The sequence below is a fragment of the Cuculus canorus genome, chromosome 4 (assembly GCF_017976375.1).
Source record: "Cuculus canorus isolate bCucCan1 chromosome 4, bCucCan1.pri, whole genome shotgun sequence".
In the NCBI taxonomy this organism is placed as follows: Eukaryota; Metazoa; Chordata; class Aves; order Cuculiformes; family Cuculidae; genus Cuculus; species Cuculus canorus.
Window position 1 is genome coordinate 73,757,344 of NC_071404.1, and position 22,483 is coordinate 73,779,826.

The following is a 22,483-nucleotide window of genomic DNA, read 5'->3' on the forward strand; positions in this document are numbered from 1 at the left end:
TAGTTGAAAGTGTATATGTCACCTGCTTCAATTCACACACAGTTAAATAATACACTGCCTAGTAGTTAATTAATTTGTGTTTCATAACCCAAACAAAACATAGAGGTAACTTAACTAATATGTACATGTTTTAATACCTTGCAATGAATGTACAAGACAGTATTTTTTTGTTCCTTTACATGAGAATATACATGTCACAGTCACAAAGGAAAAACACTACAGGACATTCACACACATAGGAATTAAGAGAACTGTTCAGGAAAAACAAACTAAGCTTAGCTTTTAACTCACCATTTTCACCTACTGTCATGGGAATATTTATTTCCAAATACGATCCTGCACCAACATTTACATGTACAGCATTAGTTTCCTGTATTGCAAGAAAGAAAAAACATCCAAAGATTATTTCTAGGCCCGCTGCATCAACCAGTGTACCGTACACCATTCCCCATACCTGGATTAAGGCATCAGATGACTCAAATCTTTCTTGCCGTCAGAAAAATTACTAACGAACTATCTATATGCAATCATACCAAGCAGCACCATTTTTAGGCTTAATATGCTGTCTTAGGTCCAGTAACAGAAATAGCCTAAGATGGTCTGATCCAAGGCCTAAGAAGGCAGATGAATATCTAACACCGCACTTTCTAACCTTTTCAGTCACCAAAAAAAAGAAGAAAACAAATGTCCCATGAAGTCACACTACATCCCACTTATAAGAGTAGCAACAAGAGAACTAAAAATCCAGACCCCTACACACACATGTCTTTTGTTCCCTTCACTACCATCTCTCCTATAATATTAGACATTCATCTAATATCAGAAGAAATTATCTTTTCATCGTGGTGATCTTCACAGTCATGAAAGACTGCACAGGAGATGAATTCCCAAGACTACAGGTGCTGGCGTGGCTTAAGATGTAGCTTGAAGGCTTAAAAGAAACTTCATCTAAGGCAAAAAAAAATAATGCCTTCCAGCCAATATTTCACTTTGAACAGTTTGCCCATAATTATGGAAGACTAAACCAAAAATCACTAAGCTTTGAAAGACATAGTTCTGTAATAAACACCCGAGACAAGTAAAAATATGCACAACCAAAAAGCACAGCACAGTCATAGTAAGCAATTTTCTAGATAATTTATCATTATTTACCCTATTTTTAGTAAAAAGCAAATCAATAGTGGCATCTGCAATAATATTCATCCGTAGTTCAAAAGCCAGAATCTGTCTTGGTTTCCCAGGTTGAGCAATTTCCGAGACTTTCATAACTTGGTAGTCTGGTGGGAAGAAAAACTTCCACAAGCAATCCCTAGTGGGCAAGAAGACAAAAAAAAGAGTTGTTTTTATTTACAGAAGAAATATATATATGTATTTATGCATCTATTTGGTTCACTTTATTATTTTCCAGTCAGCTGAGTCTTCCAACAACGACTGGAAGTGATAAGAAAGAACGTTTCTGTCAATTCTTAGTCATGGGAGCTTTCCAACTTCTTACTGAAATCTCCAAAAGTTTCAAAGCCAAGAAGTGACTTTTGGATAAAAGCCATAAGTGGATAGACTATAAATATTTTAATTCAGGTGGCAAAACAAGCTATGCTTTTCTTCTTATTCCTAATCTTTGGTTTACAAATCTATGACAAAAACATACTCAGAAGTAATCTGTTTACACTTCTGTTTCTGCATAAATAATTGATGTAATGTCCAGAAATAAACAGAAGATAAAACTTTAGGACCTCAGTGAAATGAAGCCTACCTTTCCACAGACTTATCTGAACATATAACTACATGAAAGGAAAGCCAGAGTGTAAAAGCACAGACAGAATAGCTTAAATACGTCTCAAGGGAGTGGAAGTAAGTCTTCAAACGGGGGTAGCAGTTTCCTGCACCACTAGAGCAGTTTAAAAGTTAATAAAATAAAAAACAAAAGAGAAACCCCAACAACATGCATTCAAGATGGGTGCTTGTTGAAGCCCTTCTATGAACTGAAAGTTCAAAGTCCACAGAACTCCTACAGATCTATGTTTCTAAAACTTTCGGGCACTCCTCAAAATTCTATCTTCTGCCCATGGCACAATGCAAAAATTTTCCCAGGCATGCATCTATGAACTCCACGCACTCTGCACAGGCACAAAACTGCCTTCTGCCTAGCCAGTTAAAATTTTAATAAACCTACCATCATAAAGCACACCTAAAAGGAGGTTACAGCAAGGTGGGGGTTGGTCTCTTCTCCCAGGTAGCCAGTGACAGGACAAGGGGAAATGGCTTAAAGATGCACCAGGGAACATTTAAGGTTGGATATTTGGAGCAATTTCTTTACTGAAAGGGTTCCCAGGCATCGAAACCGGATGCCCAGGGAGGTGGTGGAGTCTCCATCCCTGGAAGTGTTTAGAAGAGTAGATATCATATCTGGGGACACGGTCTAGTGGTGGACCAAGCAGGGCTGGATCGATGGTTGGACTCAAAGATCTTAGAGGTCTTTTCCAACCGAAACCATTTTATGATTCTATAAAGTGAGCTTTCTTGGTAGTATTAAAAATTTCATTGATGATTCAGTGACTTCATGTTCCTAGAAAAGCACTGCTCTGGAAAGTGGCATTCCCTCTGAAAGTCTCTAAGTTGCTGTCATACCTAACGACTACTCTGATCTGCCATTTTCACACTCCTGAGAGACAGTTAATCATAGTAGTTTCACAGGAGAATTAACAGAGGCCAAGAGAAGTATAAATCTGTAATTAATAGGGAAAAGGGGGAAAGCATTGATTATGTCACTTTTACTTAACATTCCTTTCCTCTCTAAACAATTGTATTCCCTTCACCAGAAATACTCATGCGCAAAACATCAAGGGCTAAGTGAATAATAACAAAGATTGTTAGTCTTGAGATACTGACATGTCCTGACTACAGCAACAGGATTTTACTGTAGCTGTGTAGCAACGCCAACGATGGCCACTGATGACTCCTTGGGGTAAGAAGCTCATGTGGGCTGACAGTTGGACTTGCATGATCTCAGAGGTCTTTTCCAACCGTAATGAATCTATGAATAGAAGGAGAGCTGTGGCCTAATACTTTGTCACTAAAATATGTAGATAATAAATACTCTGGAGACCAGATCAAGCGGTTGATTCTCCTAAGAAGGGATAAGTTATTTCCCCTCATAATTTTCATAGCCAGATTTGTACTTCCATAAAACTCTCTCATCAATATGCAGTGTATTCCCACCCATGAGCTGAGAGGAACGTGACAAGACTAAAGGTAACCAATTAAAAGGTTAAACCCTTAAGTATGTAACACCTGATAAGGAGAACTACTTTGTTTACGAAAAATAGGAACATTATTTATTTAATAATAAAATTTCACTGAGGCATCCTAACTTTGGAAGGCCAACAAGATAAACAGTGAATTTACTAGTCTGAAGTCATTGCAGCAGGACTCTTCTTTCAGACTGCCTGGTCCACTCCATACTAACTATAAGTCTGAACAATTGCACACTGGAAACTTCAGAATGTTTTCTCAATAGTAACAGATATTAAAGACTAAAACTAAAGATGTAAATCATGGTAATACCTCTGCCTATCAGCCCAAGGTCCATAGTTAAAGTCTGTTCCTTTTCCACAAACAATGTCCAAACCCCAGCATGGCGGCAGATCCTGTAATTTGCTGTCTTCATTGTTTGCTTCTTCGTCATTGCTTTCCTCCGTTTCCTCTGGTACAAGACCTATATTACATAACACAATAAACCGATTAATAAAGGAAGCTACTTCGAATTAGCATGAAAAATGTTTGCTTACTACAAGACAATTTAAGCATCCTGATGTCAGTTTTATTTGAAACCACTAAAGTATATAAATACCAAGGCACAATTCAATGCAGACTCCTGCAGAAGGGCAAGAATATGACCAAAAATCCTTGGGTTTTTCTGAAGTGCTTCTCACTGATGTCAGTGAAACAGTGGCACACACTTATCTCTGAAATATACTTTTACCAATACAGTCTTTAATACATCCACATTCACTTCCAAATCCTATTTACAGACTCAGTTTAGAAACAAAGATTAAGTTAAAATCATTTCCACAGACACTTCAAGCAAATAAAAAGACTTCCTAGAGTAGATCCAGAGTTACCAGTAAAAATTCAAGCAGTCATTCAGTAATGATTCAAAACTCCCACTTATCCCACACCAGCATAGATCATTATTAAACATGTTATCTGTGTTCAAGATTCAGGCAATACCTTAAATGGAAGTGGAGCAAAAGCTTTTACAAACCCAAAATTAAGCAGTCATATAATGCACTGGATTTAAAGTGAAAGACACTGTGATATTCAGAAACTGATGCATCAAATAAGCTTCCCGAACACCCCAGCAGGTATTGACTAAAAATTGTCTCCACTCCTGGGGGTGAAACCTCCATCACTTAAATTTACAGCTTAAAACATAACTTACTTAAAGAATAAATATCAAGATTAATTGTTTCCGTGTCGCAAATAGACTTGTAGAAGGCACTGCTGGCAGAGTATCTACATCTGTACACCTATAGTGTATATATATAGCATAAAACTACTCACTGATAAAAATGTTAGGTCTACATGTACAGTTATTTCATCTATGGAATTCCATACGCCTCTTACATGGTCTAGAAGTTCACCACAACCATTAAAAAAAAACGCAGCTCAAAATTTCACTCTCTTCTAAACATGAAACATGAACTCTTTCCCATTTGTTTCAGTAGATTTTTTTGCAAAAAAACAATTTATGAATGCTTTTAAACTAACTCTTTCAGCACAAAGAAATTTCAGCATAAAAATACAGTTGTCTAGAGAGTCCAGACAATTAAATAAACAAACAGCCTTCAAAACCCCATAACATTTTATCTTTGTGTTTAATGGAAGGTACCTGGTTCATCCATGTAGTAATAGATATCAACATCATTGGACTGCATTACAACAAAACCTTCACCCATCAGCCTTGGTGGTCTGTAATAGAAGAGTTCAAAGAAAAAGATTAAAAAGCAATGCACCACGATTAATTTTACAAATTCAATTAATTTTAAATGAGATGTATTAAGCATAGTGGAAGAGATTACACAGGTCAGGCTCACTTATTGCTTGTAAGTAGCACATATTTAACTTTGGAACTTGCAATAAAACTGTCATCTGTATCAAGCAAGCCAACAGTGGAGACACAGCATATGTGCTGTCTGACCAGGAAGATTTACTCGGCAAGACTTGGGTTTGATGCAATCCTAAGACACCACCTCCATGCATCCATACTGCCCTTGCCAGCAGCCTGTCTGCAGGCTGCCTGCGAGAGCCACAGGCGACATTATCATCCACCAAGCATCGGTATATGATCACAGTACCAGAAGAGCGAACAGAACAGACAGAAGTGCCCAGGTCACACTGCAATCTGTCCAAATGCAGCTGGTTTTGAGCTAAATTTGAAGTAAAGGTTGTAACGTCGGGTCCTCTCCTTTCCTATCACGCTGTGATCCCTGGTCTATCTGCAGCCTCAGACTAAATGAATTTCTGAAATTAAACACTGTGAAAATTCAAGTCTATCTGGTCTCAAGCCTCCTATCAAAACGGGAATTGTCGTATTGCTAGGCTATGTCAACCCCAATTTGCCAAACACACTTCATCATTATGTTATTTTTATTGTTATTATTACTATTATTACATAAAGCAACTTAACAGTTTAGTTAACCTAGACATGAAGACACCAGGCTCCTCTCCACAAAGGCATTTCTCAGTTATTATAAACCATAACCAACTACAAAAGTTTTACTTTCAATCTTTCTTTCAATCAAGAGTTCCTTTCTCCTTGCCCTACATCACTCTTTCACCTGCTAATTGTTTTCTTACTAAAATAGCACTCTAAACCAAGGGGACAAGACATCTTCAGTAATTAGACCATTAGTTTAAAAAAAAAGGAAAAAATAAGGCTGTTCTTCCTTAATAACATTTCTTTCCTCAATATATAAAGGGACCTAAGTGATTAATACACGAAACACTTCTAACACCATTATGTTGGCATATTGCAATCCCTTTCTTACAGTGTTACCATGTTAATTCACATAATATTATATTTAATAGGGTAATAATGTTAGAATGTGAAAACTCTACTTTTATTGCAAAAGATGGTTTTGCCATTTTCCATCTATTTTTATAAATTGTCACCTCTTACAAAAATAAAAAAGAAAGGTCCAATGACAGAAATACACGATCTCAGTGTGTGGCCTCTTAAAAGCACATTGCCTATGTCATCACAGCTCGAATGCAGAAGAACTTGGAAAATATGGAAGACAGCAGATGCGGATCCAATGTATTCCTGTAGGCTTAGGTAAATCTGTATACAGCATTTTGAGACATAAACACTCTGTGCGGTCAGAGAGGGGGACACATTTGGTGTGGAACAGCTATAGTATTCCGTATTTCATGGAGCAAAACACATATGAGATGGAGCAGCAGGGAATAAGTACAGTTTGCCATCACAGACACCTCACACTTCATGGTGAAATGCCGAGCTGCTGAAATGAGATGCAACTTTTGCCTGACAATGTGTCTCAACTATATGTGCCACATCTACACTTTTTTTAATATCTCCAAGGATGGTGACTACACCACCGCCCTGGGCAGCCTCTGCCAATGCTTCACCACTCTTTCAGTAAAGAAATTTTTCCTAACACTGAGCCTAAATCTCCCCTGGTGCAACTTGAGACCATTTCTTCTTGTCCTTTCACTTGTTACCTGGGAGAAGAGACCAATGCCTACCTCTCTACAATCTCCTTTCAGGGAGTTGCAGAGAGGGATGAGATCTCCCCTCAGCCTCTTTTCTCCAGACTAAACAACCCCAGTTTCCTCAACCATCCGTCATAACACTCGTTCTCCAGCCCCATCACCACCTTCATTACCCCTCTCTGGACACGCTCCAGCAGCTCAATGTCCTTCCTGACAGCTGACAGGCAGTGAACCCACCAGCAGAACACATTTAGGCTTAAGACTAACATATATTTTTCTTAATAGAGATGAATTCCACCATCAGTGCTCACTGTACAGCCATACAAAAAAAGAAAATAGTACCGTTTCTTTTAGCTGTATTCGCAGCTTAAATGTCACGTGAAACTACCTCTGCAGAAAACAGAAGAGGAAGGCAGCTCATGAGGCTGCCTAATCCACCTTCAGAGGAATAGTCATATATTGCTAGATTTAGCTGATGGAGGTGGTAGAACCCTAGAAATCCCACGATGGGCCATTTGCAAAAACTAATTAGATTATTTCATTTCTTTCATTGCTGTTATAGTTAAAAAGTATTTCCTAATATCTGTCCTAAATTCCCACTTTGATCCTGCTGACTTAGTCACTGCCCTCCAACCTTGTTCTACTTTGATCTGCCTTTCACAGCACAATTGTTTTTTTCCTTGGGTTTTGGAGGACTGATTTGCAAGAATTGATGGAAACGCTGAGGTGTCTGTTTGTAATACAATATGACAGCTTTCAAGGTGGGTATCTGATGTTTGTATCGATCAGTAAGTCTGCTACCAATTCCTTCAAGTCACTTAGCTGTTCTTCTAGACGTGCATTGCCTGCAGGAATTTATGAACATTAAGACACTCAGCTTAATTTTTAAGCCCAAGAAGCCTAACAGGGCAGGCTCTAAAGATTCAGACATTCCCAGTTTCTAATGAACTAGGTCATTTGTTGAATGTACCCATTAAATTAGGGCACATGTTTTCTGCACACATGCCATCCTTCAGCCATCAGGAGCTGTAGGGATGGTAACGGCATAAAAATAAAATGCTTAGTGGAAGCAGGAGAAAAAGCTAATAGTTTGAATATCTTAATCCTATTTTGTTTTAATCTTGTTTGTTTTCAATATTAATTGAAGAAATTTCCTTTGTCGTCATGTTAGAAGAGTAAGACACTGTACACATCCAGAATGTTACTTGGAAACATATATAAGGCACGCTATCGACAACAGATACAAAGCCAATTAAGGCACAGTCAGGAATAAAACAGGTATAACCATTTTGCGTAAACTCCTACACACAATTGTTTAAGGGTAGTGTACATTACTTATTACTTGTTAGGCAATAAAGTCTATGAAAGACTTTGAAATTCAGCAGTTTTGTCCAAATTTTCTGTTGAACATATAACATTTTAAGAATTAAATAAGATAACGCAGAAAACTCTGGCTATGGTGTTGATACCACATCAATCAAGAATGTTAATATAATATGCACATAACTGTTTTGCAAGTTAAAATGTAATAAAATGAGAATCCAGTGTCAAATCAGTTCAGGCAAGCACCATTTGACTTGTTACCATTCAGTTGCGTTAAGCTGCACAAGCCGACAACCCCACTTATGTGGAATATTCAAGGTAAAAGGATCAGTCCATCTTCAAAATATAACATGATTTCTAACTACAGCAAGTATTGCACAGCTTTTGCCCATTTTCTAAACTTTTTTTCATATGTGAATCAGTCCTACAGAAGTCAACAGCTTAAATCCTGAATTTAATGGAGGGGGGGAAACTTAGATTAGACATTAGGAAGAAATTCTTCACTCTGAGGGAGGTGAGACACTGGCACAGGTTGCCCAGAGAAGTCGTGGCTGCTCCTTCCCTGAAGGTGTTCAAGGCCAGGCTGGGTAAGGCTTTGAGCAGCCTGATCCAGTGGGAGGTGTCCCTGCCCATGGCAGGGAGGTTGGAACTGGATGGGCTTTAAGGTCCCTTCCAACCCAAACCACTCTACGGAAATAAAGTCACAGAAACACAACCAACATTATTTTCTTCATTTTTAACATAAAGAATAAAATAATACAGAACCAGAAATATCCAAAACTTACTCATCATTTTGAAGACCAACATATCTTGGACTTGGAACCAGCATGACTCTAACATTTTCCAGTTTTCCTTTCACGATGTGCATAAACTGATCAAGGTGGCTTGAAGGTGGTTTTGTCGTATACGTCAAAAAAGCATCATCAAAGTTAATGCAAAGTGTTTGTGGCTGATAATGATTCCCAAATGCCAAGCGACCCTGAAACAAAGAGAAAACCCAATTCCTCATTATACACTGCTCTTTTATATATCTGTATATATTTACCTAGAGTAATGCCGTTTAACCAGCTATATGCAAATAAAGACTGCAGATAAAAATCCTGGCCATAATCTTTGCATATCTAAAAATACTACCTTGTACATTACACTCACAATATTCTATCTTCCATCACCTCAAAAAGTTTTTTTTGGGGAGGCCACATCAACTTTCAAGGAATGCATTCAAATATCCTTATTAAAAGATGCACAAGGAAAGGAAAAAAAAGAAGAAAAAACTTCCAAACACCTCCCAAAACCCCAACAGACCACATTTTGCACAACACCCAATAGTCAACTTAATTAGTTGGTGATATTCTTGAAATCACCGTAAGTTTAAGACACAAGTATTTCCCAAAACAGAGAACATAACCATGTTTCCATCAGCGCCAGCAAGACTTGTGACTGTGTCAGGGAAGTGCTGGCGGTACCATATACAACTTTTTTAAAGCATGAAGGAGAACAAAAACTCAAATGTATAAGAAAAATGTATGGCAAGCCTGACTTTTTAGTGTATACTGCTAAATATTTTCATTATTGCGCCTGTTCTCTTACCGTGCTCACGTTGACTTTTATGACTGGAATAAGCGACCTCCATGAAGAAGAAGGGTCTTGGGATTCTGTTTTTACTTTAACACTGAAGGAAAAAGATGGGGTTTATTATTTCGTCTTTTCTGCAGAAGAACTAATAAACCTTTTCTTCTAGAGCTCTTAAGTGCACAGTTCTCGGGGAACACTCCTTCCTACAGCAGTGACTCCTGTACGACACCTGCTAGCAGTTTACTGCAGACTTCTCCAGAGTTTGGAAGAACAGCAGGAAGCAGAAGCAGCTGCACCTTGCGTGCTGGTATACTGAGCTGACACAGGCAGAAAACAAGTGTGCCATGTTTAACACAGAGCATTAGTTCACTAAACTTCCTCGGGGGAACTTGTCCTGTTCTAAATATTCCTAAACCAATCCTTATAGGTCTTCGGTGTGGGAGTTTTTGTTCCCAAGATACAGCCTCCTCAAAGGTACAAGTTCTTCCTGCTCCTGTCAATGAAGGTGTAAGATGAAAACATGAAGAAATTGGCTCAGAGGCACTGCCCTATACCAAACTCAGGGCTGCCACAGCATCCTGCAGCTGCCCACTGTGTAAACCAGCAACATATACAGCCTGGCCAGCAGCCATGGAAGGACACAAGTCTCATTAGATCTCCCCCATTCCTGCCAATAATGCAGTCTGCTGTGATTCTTCTTGTTGAATACGTGACTCCACTACACACAAGCCATGTAAAAAAACTCCTTATAGACTTACACCGCATTTTCTGGGGTCCCCTAAAAAAGGGGAATTAAATAGTACAGAACGTCTGTGTAGCTAAACACAAACACACACCCCTAAAAAGTCAACCTGTGTCAGCCCAAGTTTAAAGCTCAAAAAGCAGTAAGTTTTCCCAACATTACAGAATAATAATAGTGTTGCACAGTAGTAGTAGCTGCTCAAGACACTGAGTAGGGCAAAATGTGAAGATTTGTTCAGTAACATAATCCTCTTCAAATATGCTCCCTTTCAAAGAGATTTTTCAACCTGTCTCTGATCATTAAACAAGGAGTGTTGGGCTTGTTTGTCTGTGTTTTTTAATTACTATGGTAGGAAGTCTGAGGATAGGAAGAAGAATTAGACTGTCAGGCTTGTCAGTGCAATTTCTCTCTCTCTGCGCTTCAACCATTTGGCCTCCAGAGCATACGTTAACAAAACATTTCCCAATTAGTTCAGCACTTTGCAGAACAAAGCATCCACAAAAGAGCAAAACGAATAATAATTTACCTTTCAAGATTGGTATGAGTTCTCTGCCTTCCGTTCACTTGTGCTTTTTCATCATCTTTTTTTGCTGGAATTATTGTGGGATCCAAGCCAAATAGTTCTTGAAGTTGCCCATAAAGCTCAGAACGGTTGTAGACATGAAATTCAAAGTCATTCACCATAATATACAGTCGTGTTTCTGCCTTTGGATCTAAACAAATAATAGGAAAAGAGTTGCTAATTCTATTCCACCATTCCCTTGCAATATTTACAGTTTTTCAATTATGCACATTTTGCAAAAAAACCCAATCTACACTGTAGTAAAAGAGCTGCTGAAGTACATAGTAAAAAGCAGTAAAAAACACTAAAAAACAACTACACCATTGTAAGCAAACCAGTAAAACCTGGAAAATAAGACAGTTGCATACAAAACATAAAACTTGAAAGGCATTTCAGCCTTAGGTCACAATCCAAAAATAAATCCAGGCAGAAGCTGCATAAAATGGTAAATGAGGTTTATTCAGTCACATATACAAAAACAAACAAAAATCCCTCTTGATGAACAGCACTGAAACCTCGGGGCCAACTTCTGCTTCTTAGCACAGATATCAGTACTTGAGACTAATTCAATCCCAAAAACCAAATGGTTTTCTAGCCAAGCTCTGAATTACAGAAGGCCTGAAGTGTGAAAAAGCTTTCTTTTACAAACACAAAACAGTAATACACAGAACTAATAAGAATATTCATTCTCACAGATTTAAAATTCTAACGGTAATATCAGCTTTACTCTCTGATACTTAAAAACTAGTTTAACATCTGCTGATTCCGTACAGAGTTGTTTGGGACATACTTTGACATACTTTTGCCTTCAATAGTATGACCTGATTATGTAGTTAATGTGAGGAAAAAGCTCACACCATTTCCCCATAATTACCCAGTTGAAAGGCTGCCCGTTACACGTTCACTCAAGAGACCTGAGCTGCTCTAAAACCTGATCCAGTCTTTCTAAGTCAAATAGATTTGAGGAAGCTGAAGTAACAATGGTTATTGCAGCAGTCCCCAATCTGTAATACAGGTGGTACAAAGTAAAGGCAATATTTCCCACAGACAATAGAAATTAAGAAGTCAGAGAGTACAGCACTGTTGTTGTGGTCAGAGAACAAACACAGACAAAGTTTAGAGGCACCTACTTTAGTAAATGCACCCTCTCTGCTAACAAACTCACCTTCCCTTCATGTCACACACATCTATACAACACTGTCCCAACATCAACCCACCTTTCACCCTCACACCAAAACTACCAGAAATTTCCACAGCATTATTATTAAAAAAAAAAAAAAAAAGCATAAGAAGTCTCCAGAAAGCACTGGCATCACAGGAGGCAGAGAGAAAAGTTAATGAGCCCATTTCAGTTCCTTCCTGTTTTCATAAAAGCACTATTAAATCTATTTGTTGGTAACATTAACTTACATCAATAAGACATAGGCAAAAAGTGACATGGACAAAGATTGGGCTATACAATTGTTCACCAGGGAGATCTCAGCATCAGCAGGAACACAAATAAATCTAATATTCCAATTCCTGGAAGCAAGCATTAGATTTCATTAACTAAATGAAATCATATGTAGTAATTCATGTATTTAAAGGGCATTTAAACAGACAACTATCTCTTCTTCCTAATGACAAAAAAAAGATATGACCTCCATATGGAATTTGGTTGCCCAACAAAGAAGAGACAAGGACATCTGAATGCTGCATAGCTAAATGATTAGTTAAAGAAGCATATACATAGGTTGTGCAAAAGTAACTACCAGGTTGACAGAAAAATACTTAAGTGTTATCAATATCTGTTAGAATCAAGGTGTTCAGTGTGGCCAAGGTTTTGACACTTGCCTCAAGATGTATCACTTATTATTCAAATGTTTCTCTCACACCAACCCACAATTCAAATAAATACACCCACTAAACAAAGCTTAACAGAAACGTGGAATAAGTCACTCCTAAAAATGAAAAGTAGATGAATTGTTTTTCAGAACCGCATTTGCCCTTCAAAAAGCACCTCTAACACTACACTTCTTGACTTTAAAATATAAAAACTGATAGTCTGCTGTGGCACTTAAGCCAAGTCATCTGGGTGTGCCCTATTCACACCATAATCCCTCAACTTTTGTCCCTCGACCACTTTCATTTCTCAAGTATGTACAAAGCCTGCTCTCAAGTCCCAGAATGTTTTAACTTAACAGTCAAGGCAGCAAGACAACCCACTTACTTGACTTTTTCTATGAGGTTCTTTCAACCCTGTTACAACATGCCCAGTACAAACACAGTGCCCTGATGAAAAACAGATTGTACTTGCTAGGTCAAACTGAGGAACAGCTATCATGATAATAACCGGGAGGGGCTCTTTATAAGGGAGTGCAGAGATAGGACATGGGGGAACGGTTTTAAACTGTAAGAGGGCGGGTTTAGACTAGAGATTAGGAAGAAATGCTTTCCTGTGAGGGTGGGGAGGCCCTGTCACAGTTTGCCCAGGGAAACTGTGTCTGCCCCATCTCTGGAGGTGTTCAGGGCCAGCTTGGATAAGACTTTGAGCAGCCTGATTCAGTGGAAGGTGTCTTTAAGGTCCCTTCCAACCGAAATCACTCTATGATTCTATGAAAAAAATCACAGCAGGAAATGCAATTTCACTACAGGTTATCAATGATCACTATTCTAAATTTTTGTGGTTCAATCTTCCTTGCAAGGGACTGTAACAAAGCCTTTACGAGAAGCATCCTTAAATTGCAGTGCAGTCCAAGTCATACAGCAACAGCAACATTTACTTTAGATTCTGGAGGGCAGGTAGACAATGCATCAATTTTGATAGGCTAGATTTCATCTTCTCAGAAGAATGGCAACAGAATAATTCTCTTAGCTTTAGAACAAATGTAAAAATAAACAGGATGCAAAGCATTTTCAGTTTTCCTTTTTAACACAAATGCTTAAGAGTCATGCCTCCTGACATACACTACTGTAATCTACCCTTTGATCATAAACACATATTGACTCCTAGAAATTCAATGGGAAGAGTATTCAATACAGCATCTTGCAAAGCATGAACACCAGTGTGTAAGAAACTGTTCTTCAAGTATGGCCTCTTTTCTAATAACCTTCACTCTTCTCTGACAAACTTCAGATAGCGCTCCTCGCTGAGTTTTTATTTCCCTGTGTATCCTCATAAGACTTCCAAAGTCAGTAGATCTCAGCACGTTAGCAGCAACTGCCAGGCACCACCCTGTTCTTCAGCTCATCTGGAAGAAGGCTGAGAAGCCATGCAAACAGAAAGCAGCTATCAGGGAAAAATATTCCCAGTAACACGTGGACATATTTCATGGGTACATGAAACAATACTGGTGTTTTCTTACCAACAGGAGTTAACAACCTGGAAGCTGAAGTTATATCGAGACTGAACATATAACTGCTAGCATTAAAAATAATTTTACTTTGGCATAATGAACGAACATCACTCCGTTTTTTCAAAAGGTCACTTCGCTTCCAGGGAGAACTTTACAACTTGTATTACTGGGTTGGATGAACATTGAAGCCCTATCTGCTTTTAAAAACTCCGAACATATGAACAAATTTGTAGTCATTCTCCTCCCACAAGATCAGTGGGGAATATAGGAGTCTGCACTACTTTCAGCACATTTCTTCAGGAGACAGAGGCACATACAACCTTCAGATGCATTTGAACAAAGGAAAGGCTTTTAGGAAATTTAAGGTGTCCCCATGCTGAAGTTCAGCTCTTTGCATACCACTGTGTAAGTGCTTAATATTGACTATTTTACCTGTGAAAACTGGATTCTGGAGTATAGCCCTTTACCAGAGAGGTGATGTCAAGGACACCTGAGATGACCTGAAAGGGAGTTCCCTTATCAAAGTCTCCAGTATTTCAGGACCCTTCACTAGCCTCTCCTTTGTGCCCAAAAAACCTTCCTCTAATGCCTTAAATCTCTCTCAGAAAAAAAAAACAGGTCACATTATTTCTACCCTAATGAGACTTTAAGTATATCACCACAATGCAAAACAAAATCCCATTATTGTTGCATTTATCACTGTTAGAAGCACCTTGCACTTCAGTTACAGAACTTAAAAACAAGAAACCCCACAACATTCAGAAATTACACAATATTTCTTATATCCAAGTCTTTGTAAGAGAAAATATATTAATATTTTTGCTTGGAAAAAACACTATAGGTTTGTGTTTTTATAAGAATCTGGTGGGACTCTTAAATTGTTAACAGCCCTGGTTCAGCCCATGTGTTTTGCTATCGGAAAATCTCAGCTCTAGTTTGTTTTTTTGTTTGTTTTATTAAGGATCTGAATCAAATGTATGCATCAGGACTGTCAAGCTACAACAGGTCTTCCATCAGTCTGTGTGACAGCTGCAAGGAAAGATTCCTTGAACAAAACATAAATCTTTTGGATGCAATTTACTAGCAGCCTTTGCGATTTGGTCAGGAATGGGTATTTCCATTGTGATCAAGAAGCTTAAAAAGTATTGGGAAGAATACACCCTAAAAAAAGATTAAGGTTAAAAATGAATGCACCTCTGCTAAATAACCAAAACATAAAGTGAGGAAGATTTTTTCTAAAATAATAATATCTCAGAAGATATTTTATTCACGTTACTTTGTTGTCAGACCTATACATCTCTGACCTCCTTGGTTACTTGGATTACTTGCTGACTAATTACACAGTCTTAAATGTCAGAACAAATGGTTAAAGCGTTGCAAAAACCCCACCATAAGAGATAGACAAATCCATCTTTATTGCATTAAGTTCAATTCATTTTTTCATTCTGAGAGCCACTAGAGAAATATGTTTTAACTAGAGGATGAAGAAAATTCTATGAAAACCTGTTGGATGATAACCTGTGGTTGGAAGAATCTAATTAACTCTAAGACCAGTTTCCACTTTCTGAATTAGAATTCTTACGGTATAAAGAACTTGAATGTTGTCCTTTTAGCTTTGAGGCTTAGTAACGCCTCAGTAAAAAGAAACGAGCAACTCTTCGTAATTCATATCACTATATTAAACAGCATTTACCCCCACAATGTTCATGCAGCACACCTACCACTGTTGAGTTGGCACTGACAAACCAAAGCTGTACAAGCTTGCTGACAGGTCTAAGAGGCTTCACACCATCAGAGGCCACTTCTAAAGGGGAGATGGGGAAACAAAAAAGCCCTCCAAAGTTCAATGACCCTCTCAATTAGCACCTTCCTCAACTGCAGACAGCTGCTAATTCAAGAAGGTCCAGAAATGTCAATGGAGCTGTAATGCTTCAGATGTCAAGAGATTCAGGACCTAAGACTCATTTGACCTAATCCTAGAAATGTCTAAGCACACATCACATGGCTACTTATGTCTTCTCACAGTGTTTTCTGCAGATACAATTTATCTCTTGCATCCAGGGTAAATCGTCCTTCTTCAGCCAGAGGTAAGGTAGGAAAACAAATTAAATTTTCACATTGCCCCACTCTGATGACCAAAAATGTCACCAAGACACAGGGTTATCAAATAGTGAAGAACATCTCCTACCTTAACACTTCTGCTAAAATACTGATAGCACAAAACAAAACTTGAGAACTAAAATCACTTCCAGAACATGACAACTCTATTTATCATAGTTATAAATGTCAATTATGATTATATTACAGCTAATACAGGCTACGATTAAGGTTAATGGCTTTTTCTTAAGAAGGGTTCACGTCCCTGATAATGAATCCTGCATCTACTTCATTGTGTTGTTCTAGTTTACTAACAAAGATCAACCAATTAAAAGAACACACACCTTCTGATGATTCAACATATTTCTGGCATCTATTAACAAATCAACATCCAATTGCACAAAGGAAGTATTTTTTCTCTGAACTTTGAAACCTCTTTGAGAAACCTACCATGCTGCTTCTGCTTAGGGTTGTACATCTTCCACCAGCGAAATATAATAAATCCATCTTGAATTCTAAATCAAAGTAATTAAATAAAACAGAAGTTAAAAGAGTGATAATACAGAATCCTGTGTGCAGTAGCATGACATGTTGCCTTATACAGTGCAAAGAACTGCAATTGCAGTTGTAAATGCACAATATCCAAGCATAAAGTATGCAATGTAATATATATTTACTGCATCAGTTGAATCGTGTATAATATCCCATATCCATTGCCCTTTCACAGCTTTCCAGATTTAACAGTAAGAATCAAAATTACAAACTATTTGCTAGCGTGCAATTTGTAAAACAAACTACTCTCAATTGCAGTAAACAAATGCAAACTACTTGGCCAAAATTATCTTCCAGACTAAGAGCAGGAGCACGAAGGAGTGAAGGACATTAACAAACAGTTCCCCTTTGAACTCTTAAGTTTTTTCTTCTGAAAATATAAAGGACAGCTAGAATCCTATCCAGTACTCACCGACTGATAGCACTCAAACAGCAAATGAGCTAACACAGCCAGTATCTAAGAATGACTAAATATTACCATAAAAAAGAGTTTATTTTTAACATTTATAAATAAATCTATTGCTCCCTTTTAAGATGGTATTTCGATACATGTCATTTAGATATATACATCTACTGTATTTGAAATCGCTGTCTAGAAGAGCGACTCCCTTGGAAATCCGTACCTGATAGACATGTCTTCTGTGATGAAATAGATTTCACGAACCATGACTTTTCCAGACAGCACAGAGAACGAAAAGGAACCTAGTGCGAGAGAAAGTGTTTATCGGACATTAGCATAAAGTTGTTAATGCTTTATCTTCTGAATAGGAAGAATATAGTATTCAATTATCTAATGGCTTCACTGGGAATCTTGAGTTTTCCTTTTGAAATGGTTTGGCACCACCCAAGAATAAAACCAATGCACTAAGACACACCAGTCACTCAGGAACATTCAGATGCCTTGCAAAGCTTGTGAAAAGAGAGTCAGGAAAGCTATTCTGAATATTTGTAAGTATCAAGCCATTGTATGCAAGGCTATAATTAGAGAAATAAAGTTTCCTGACAAAATAATTATTCAGATTTTAAATAGCTGTAAACTTCTAAGACCAATTATTATGACAAATTGTGTTTATGGCAGGAAGAATTAATGAGCATGAAAGGACCAGCAGGTAATGCAATAGCCCGTATTTTTCCTAAGGCTTTTCATCTCACCCACAGAAAGTTAAGTAAACCGTGATTTGTTTCTTAAAAAAAAAAAAAAAGAAAAATCAAAATTAACATTAATTGATTGAAGCCAAGCTGTAAATCATGGGGTTTAATTAATGTTATGTTCTTCCTACTGATTAAGTTTATAGAGAACACCATCTATCTGGCCGGCTAAGTCCAGCTGTCTTTACTTAATAGCAATTTCACAGGGAAATTTTAATAAAAGCCCATAGATCAACCATAGCAGCCAGTTAGAATTTAATCTACACTGCTGTTCAAAATGTTGGATTTGAAGATGGTTTGGATTACAGTTCGTGAATTCCTGAAGACATAGGAAAATTATTGCAGGGGTCTTTGGCAGGTGGGTATAGGTGAGTCGTTCTTAAGTTTTCACTATTTTCCTGATCAATAGTTGCAGGAAAGGTTCAGAACTAAAGTCATCATTCTGGGAAGCAGACAAAGGAAGGCATGGAAGAATAAATGAAAGAAAATTAAAAGTGCAGTCAGAGTGAGGTTGTGGGATACAGCCTTCTGTGACTCAGCATCAGATATTTTTGTAATGTGGGTGAGAGCCCAAGTGATTTGTACTGACCCCGTTTTATTAAAAAATGTTTTAAAATACCTTAAAAAAAAGTTAATGGATTTTGATGCAAGCGTTCTAGGCAGTACAAACTCTACATATCACAAGTCCCAGTATGGATTAACATGATTAGTTGTTCTGACAGCTTATTTGGAAAGCAAGGACACTGCCGTAGCAGGGAGTTGAGGCTTGAGACCACGCTGTGTCCCTCTGAGCCCACTCCAACAGTTGCTACCCAACACTTTGGATGTTGTATAACCCGCCTGAAAGGTGCAGAGGAGTGGGAAGCTGCACCCCTTAACATTAAATCACGAGGCAAATTCCAAAGAGGCTCAGGTAGGTTCCATGGGGGACTGACATCAGTCTTCTCCTTTTAGGACACTAACAATGATGATTACAGTTTTAGAAAGTGGAAATGGAAAAGGTATAGATTTTAAGTACACAAAGCATACAGACTACCCAGAAAAAAGTAAACTCAACTTAAACATAAAAAACCTGTCAAGTGAACTTTAAAATAATGAGAGATTACAATGAAAAGGAGGGTGTTTTTCTACCTACGTCAGGATTCTTTCCCTAAAGCACGATATTGAACTTTCTCTCTTCTTAAATTAAACTGATTATTTTCAAATTACTGTAACAAAGGAACACTTTGATTTTAGAATCATAGAATGGTTTGGGTTGTAAGCAACCTTAAAGATCATTCAGTTCCAACCCCCTGCCATGCACAGGGACACCTCCCACCAGACCAGGCTGCTCCAGGCCCTATCCAACCTGGCCTTGAACTCCAGGGAGGAGCAGAGTTTTTAGCAAATTGAGGCATAATAAAAAGCAGACAGACAGAGAGCAGCATTACAGCAATCATAACTTACCAATATGGATGTAGCCATTTTTATATAATCTGTTAAGAACCAATGTTAAAATGAGTCCAATGTTCCGGGAATTATAATAAGTTAGGTAGATAATCCATCCACAAGACAATATTGTCGCTGTTGAAAGATTAAAATGAATTAAAGGTTTGGGTTTTTTTGAAGTATGCTGACCTAGATAAAAGCTTTACCAATTAAGGCTATACAGTACAGGAACGTTCTTCCTACTCTCCAAAGAAATTTCAAACGATGGGACATTTTAATGGATGTTTTCAGAGAGATGGTATGAGAAGGGTGTAAAGAAAAGGGGGGAAAAAAGAAGAGGAAATGAGAAGTTCAGAAAAGTATACATCACTGCTCTTCCATTCCCCAATATAAAAAAAGAACGTTCTTCTGAGCACCTGCAAAAGGCAACACATATAATCGCATCACTTATCATCCAAGAACTTGACTTTCATAGACCAATTATAACATGCACTATCCCGCACAGTCATTTATTTCAAAACACCCTAAAAAACCCCATCACAACAGTCACACTACATTTCTTCTCCAAACCATGAACTGTAACTTAAATTACTAGTCTTTCAGATCTTAACACAGGAAGCAACATTATCACATCCGAAACCATTTCCAAAGTTGCTGTATACTGAGAGAAACATATCAGTCTTTGCCTTGGCAGAAGTCTGTCAACAGTTCAAGCAAGAAATTTGACAGGAAAAAAGGCAATAGCAAACCAGAGAGAAACACGTTAAAAAAAAAAATAAAAAAATTAGGTCTGCTAATCCCTGAAGTAATTTTAACTTTAGTTGATTAAGAGCCAGTAACCTATTTCTAACTACAAGGGTTCTCAAAGCTTCCAGAAGGACAAATCTAAAAGGAATTGGACTGTCAGAGAATGGACTAGTTCTAATACACTTTACTGATAATTACCAATCTGTTTGTTGCAAACCAGAGCAGAAAAGAAAGCAGATTTGGTATCTGAGATATCTCTACACACTACCCGAACTTTGTAACAGAAAATTTCATTTGTGTATACACTTCAAACTAAAAAACTCAGATTTATTGTGCTTTTTATGGGAAGGCTGAAGTGAAGAAAGGTGTATGGGTGTGATGGCTTCAAAACAGTGCGATAACCCGAAAAAAAGAAGGCCCAACAAAACCACCAAACAAAAAAATTACAAAATCAGCCTGTCCTTTTACTGTCTCTTAATTTTTTTGGCGGTGGGATGCTCTACTGCTCTGTAACACCTGTGCTTTGTTGAAAGATTAGAAGGTAGAAGAGAGAGACTTCCGTGACTTAGTCTTTTCCTTACTTGAAAACAGATCCAGTGCAGCTAAAATTCAAGTAGCTCATACACTCAGGCGGGTAAGCTCCTTGACATGTAAAACAAATCAGATTTGTGTTGGGTGATTATGCAAGATGATTACAAGATGGAGGGTTAAAGCTACACTCCAGGAAAGAAACTGCTCTTGGCATTTAGTGACCACATACTGCCAGGACAGGGTTCACCTCCCCTTGCTTTCAGGTGAGTCAGCTACTCACTGCTCATCTTCTGTAAGTGTAGGGAGAAGGGTGGAATGACTCACACCTAAAGGGTCTCATTCAAGTAGTAAAACTTAATTTGAGGCTAAAGTTCAACTTTGACTACCTACTACAAGTCAATCTACCTTGACTTGTAGATACATAAAGCCACGAAGGTACTCCCTTAACGTGACATATACTGAGAAAAATCCGCTACCTGGTGCGGTTTCCAGACACCACAGTCCTAAGTCATCACCTCTGCCATGAATTTTAGCTTCTTCTTCTCACTTGCCAAATTTAGTCTCCATTTTAACAGATCCCATAAACTCTATTCATCTCATTATTATAGTCTTGATTTTAAAAGCCTCTTCACTGAAACCACACTTTGGAAATTATACTTCGGACGTTTGACTGTATATGATTTTTAGTAAGTATTCCAGCACTTAGCAACAACTCTTTGAGGAGAATGCTTATTCCCAGAATCCATCATCTCTTTTATTGGGATCAATAGTTAGCTGCTTCAGGAGAAGAAACTGCTGATATCTTTCGCTGTTCTCTTTGTAACCGGATGCCATAGGTCAGCAGATGAAAGCAAAGGAGGAACGGCTATTTGAAACTGGGTCAGTTAATAAATATTTCTTCAATATGTTTCTATATAAATCTCATAACAGCAGGCTTTTTCTGTTGTTTCCTCATTGCTTCTAGAATACCAAGTGGTTTCTTACAACTGAAGAGATGAACAGCTTCCCAAAACTGCAAAATTGTGTATAGGTCATTCTGCCCATAGAAAAAGGGGATGGACTACATCATTTCTTGAAGTCCTACTCACCCTTCTTTGAAATGGGTATAGGCAAGTTTAATATATTTAAGCAAATAAGAAAGCTAAGCAAATCTTTTGGCTTGAATTATATCTGTTACACAGAATTACATCCCACATACATTCCAAGCAGAATCCAGTGCAGAGAGGAAAAATCAGAGAAAGAAGGCTGCAACTTGACACTTTTATGCTTTGGTGAAAGACCTGAACACCTTTAAGCTCAAGTTAAAGGTTCTGGAGACAAATTTTTCAGATCTGTTCCACATTTTAACATGCGCAACTATCATCATGGTGACTTCCCTTATTTTCATCTTGATTACACTTAGGATTTTATGTTGAGTACAAACCTTCCATGTCAACATATTAAAAATGAGATAAAATCTTTTCAGAAAGCACTCTTGGCGAATTTGCCTCTGCGCTTTTTTATTTACTTTGGTGTGCTGAAAAACAATTCCAGTAGGTCAACAGCCAAGAGATATGCTTTAACTTCCCAGAAGGCAAAAAAAAATTTAATTTTTCCTGTGCTGCAACTCACTCCAGGTCTAAGAATCGAGGGTGAAAAGCAATTATTATTTACCTCTGGCAAGGTCCAAATTCATCACACACTTCTAGCAGTCTCATCAGAACCTAT

General features: G+C 37.9%; 1 protein-coding gene across 9 annotated transcripts in view; it reads right to left on the reverse strand.

Moving 5' to 3' along the window:
• BLTP1 (bridge-like lipid transfer protein family member 1) overlaps window positions 1-22,483 on the reverse strand; it is a 123,201-nt gene that overhangs the window by 91,137 nt on the left and 9,581 nt on the right. For all 9 annotated transcript variants that reach the window (XM_054064923.1, XM_054064924.1, XM_054064930.1 and 6 more), the window contains exons 3-12: window positions 19,517-19,633; window positions 17,545-17,623; window positions 16,820-16,884; window positions 10,902-11,088; window positions 9,649-9,730; window positions 8,844-9,037; window positions 4,892-4,971; window positions 3,565-3,715; window positions 1,153-1,309; window positions 292-370 (exon numbers count right to left, since the gene is read on the reverse strand). In XM_054064923.1, the coding sequence (XP_053920898.1) occupies window positions 292-370; window positions 1,153-1,309; window positions 3,565-3,715; window positions 4,892-4,971; window positions 8,844-9,037; window positions 9,649-9,730; window positions 10,902-11,088; window positions 16,820-16,884; window positions 17,545-17,623; window positions 19,517-19,633 (1,191 nt within the window). The remainder of the gene's footprint in view (window positions 1-291; window positions 371-1,152; window positions 1,310-3,564; window positions 3,716-4,891; window positions 4,972-8,843; window positions 9,038-9,648; window positions 9,731-10,901; window positions 11,089-16,819; window positions 16,885-17,544; window positions 17,624-19,516; window positions 19,634-22,483) is intronic.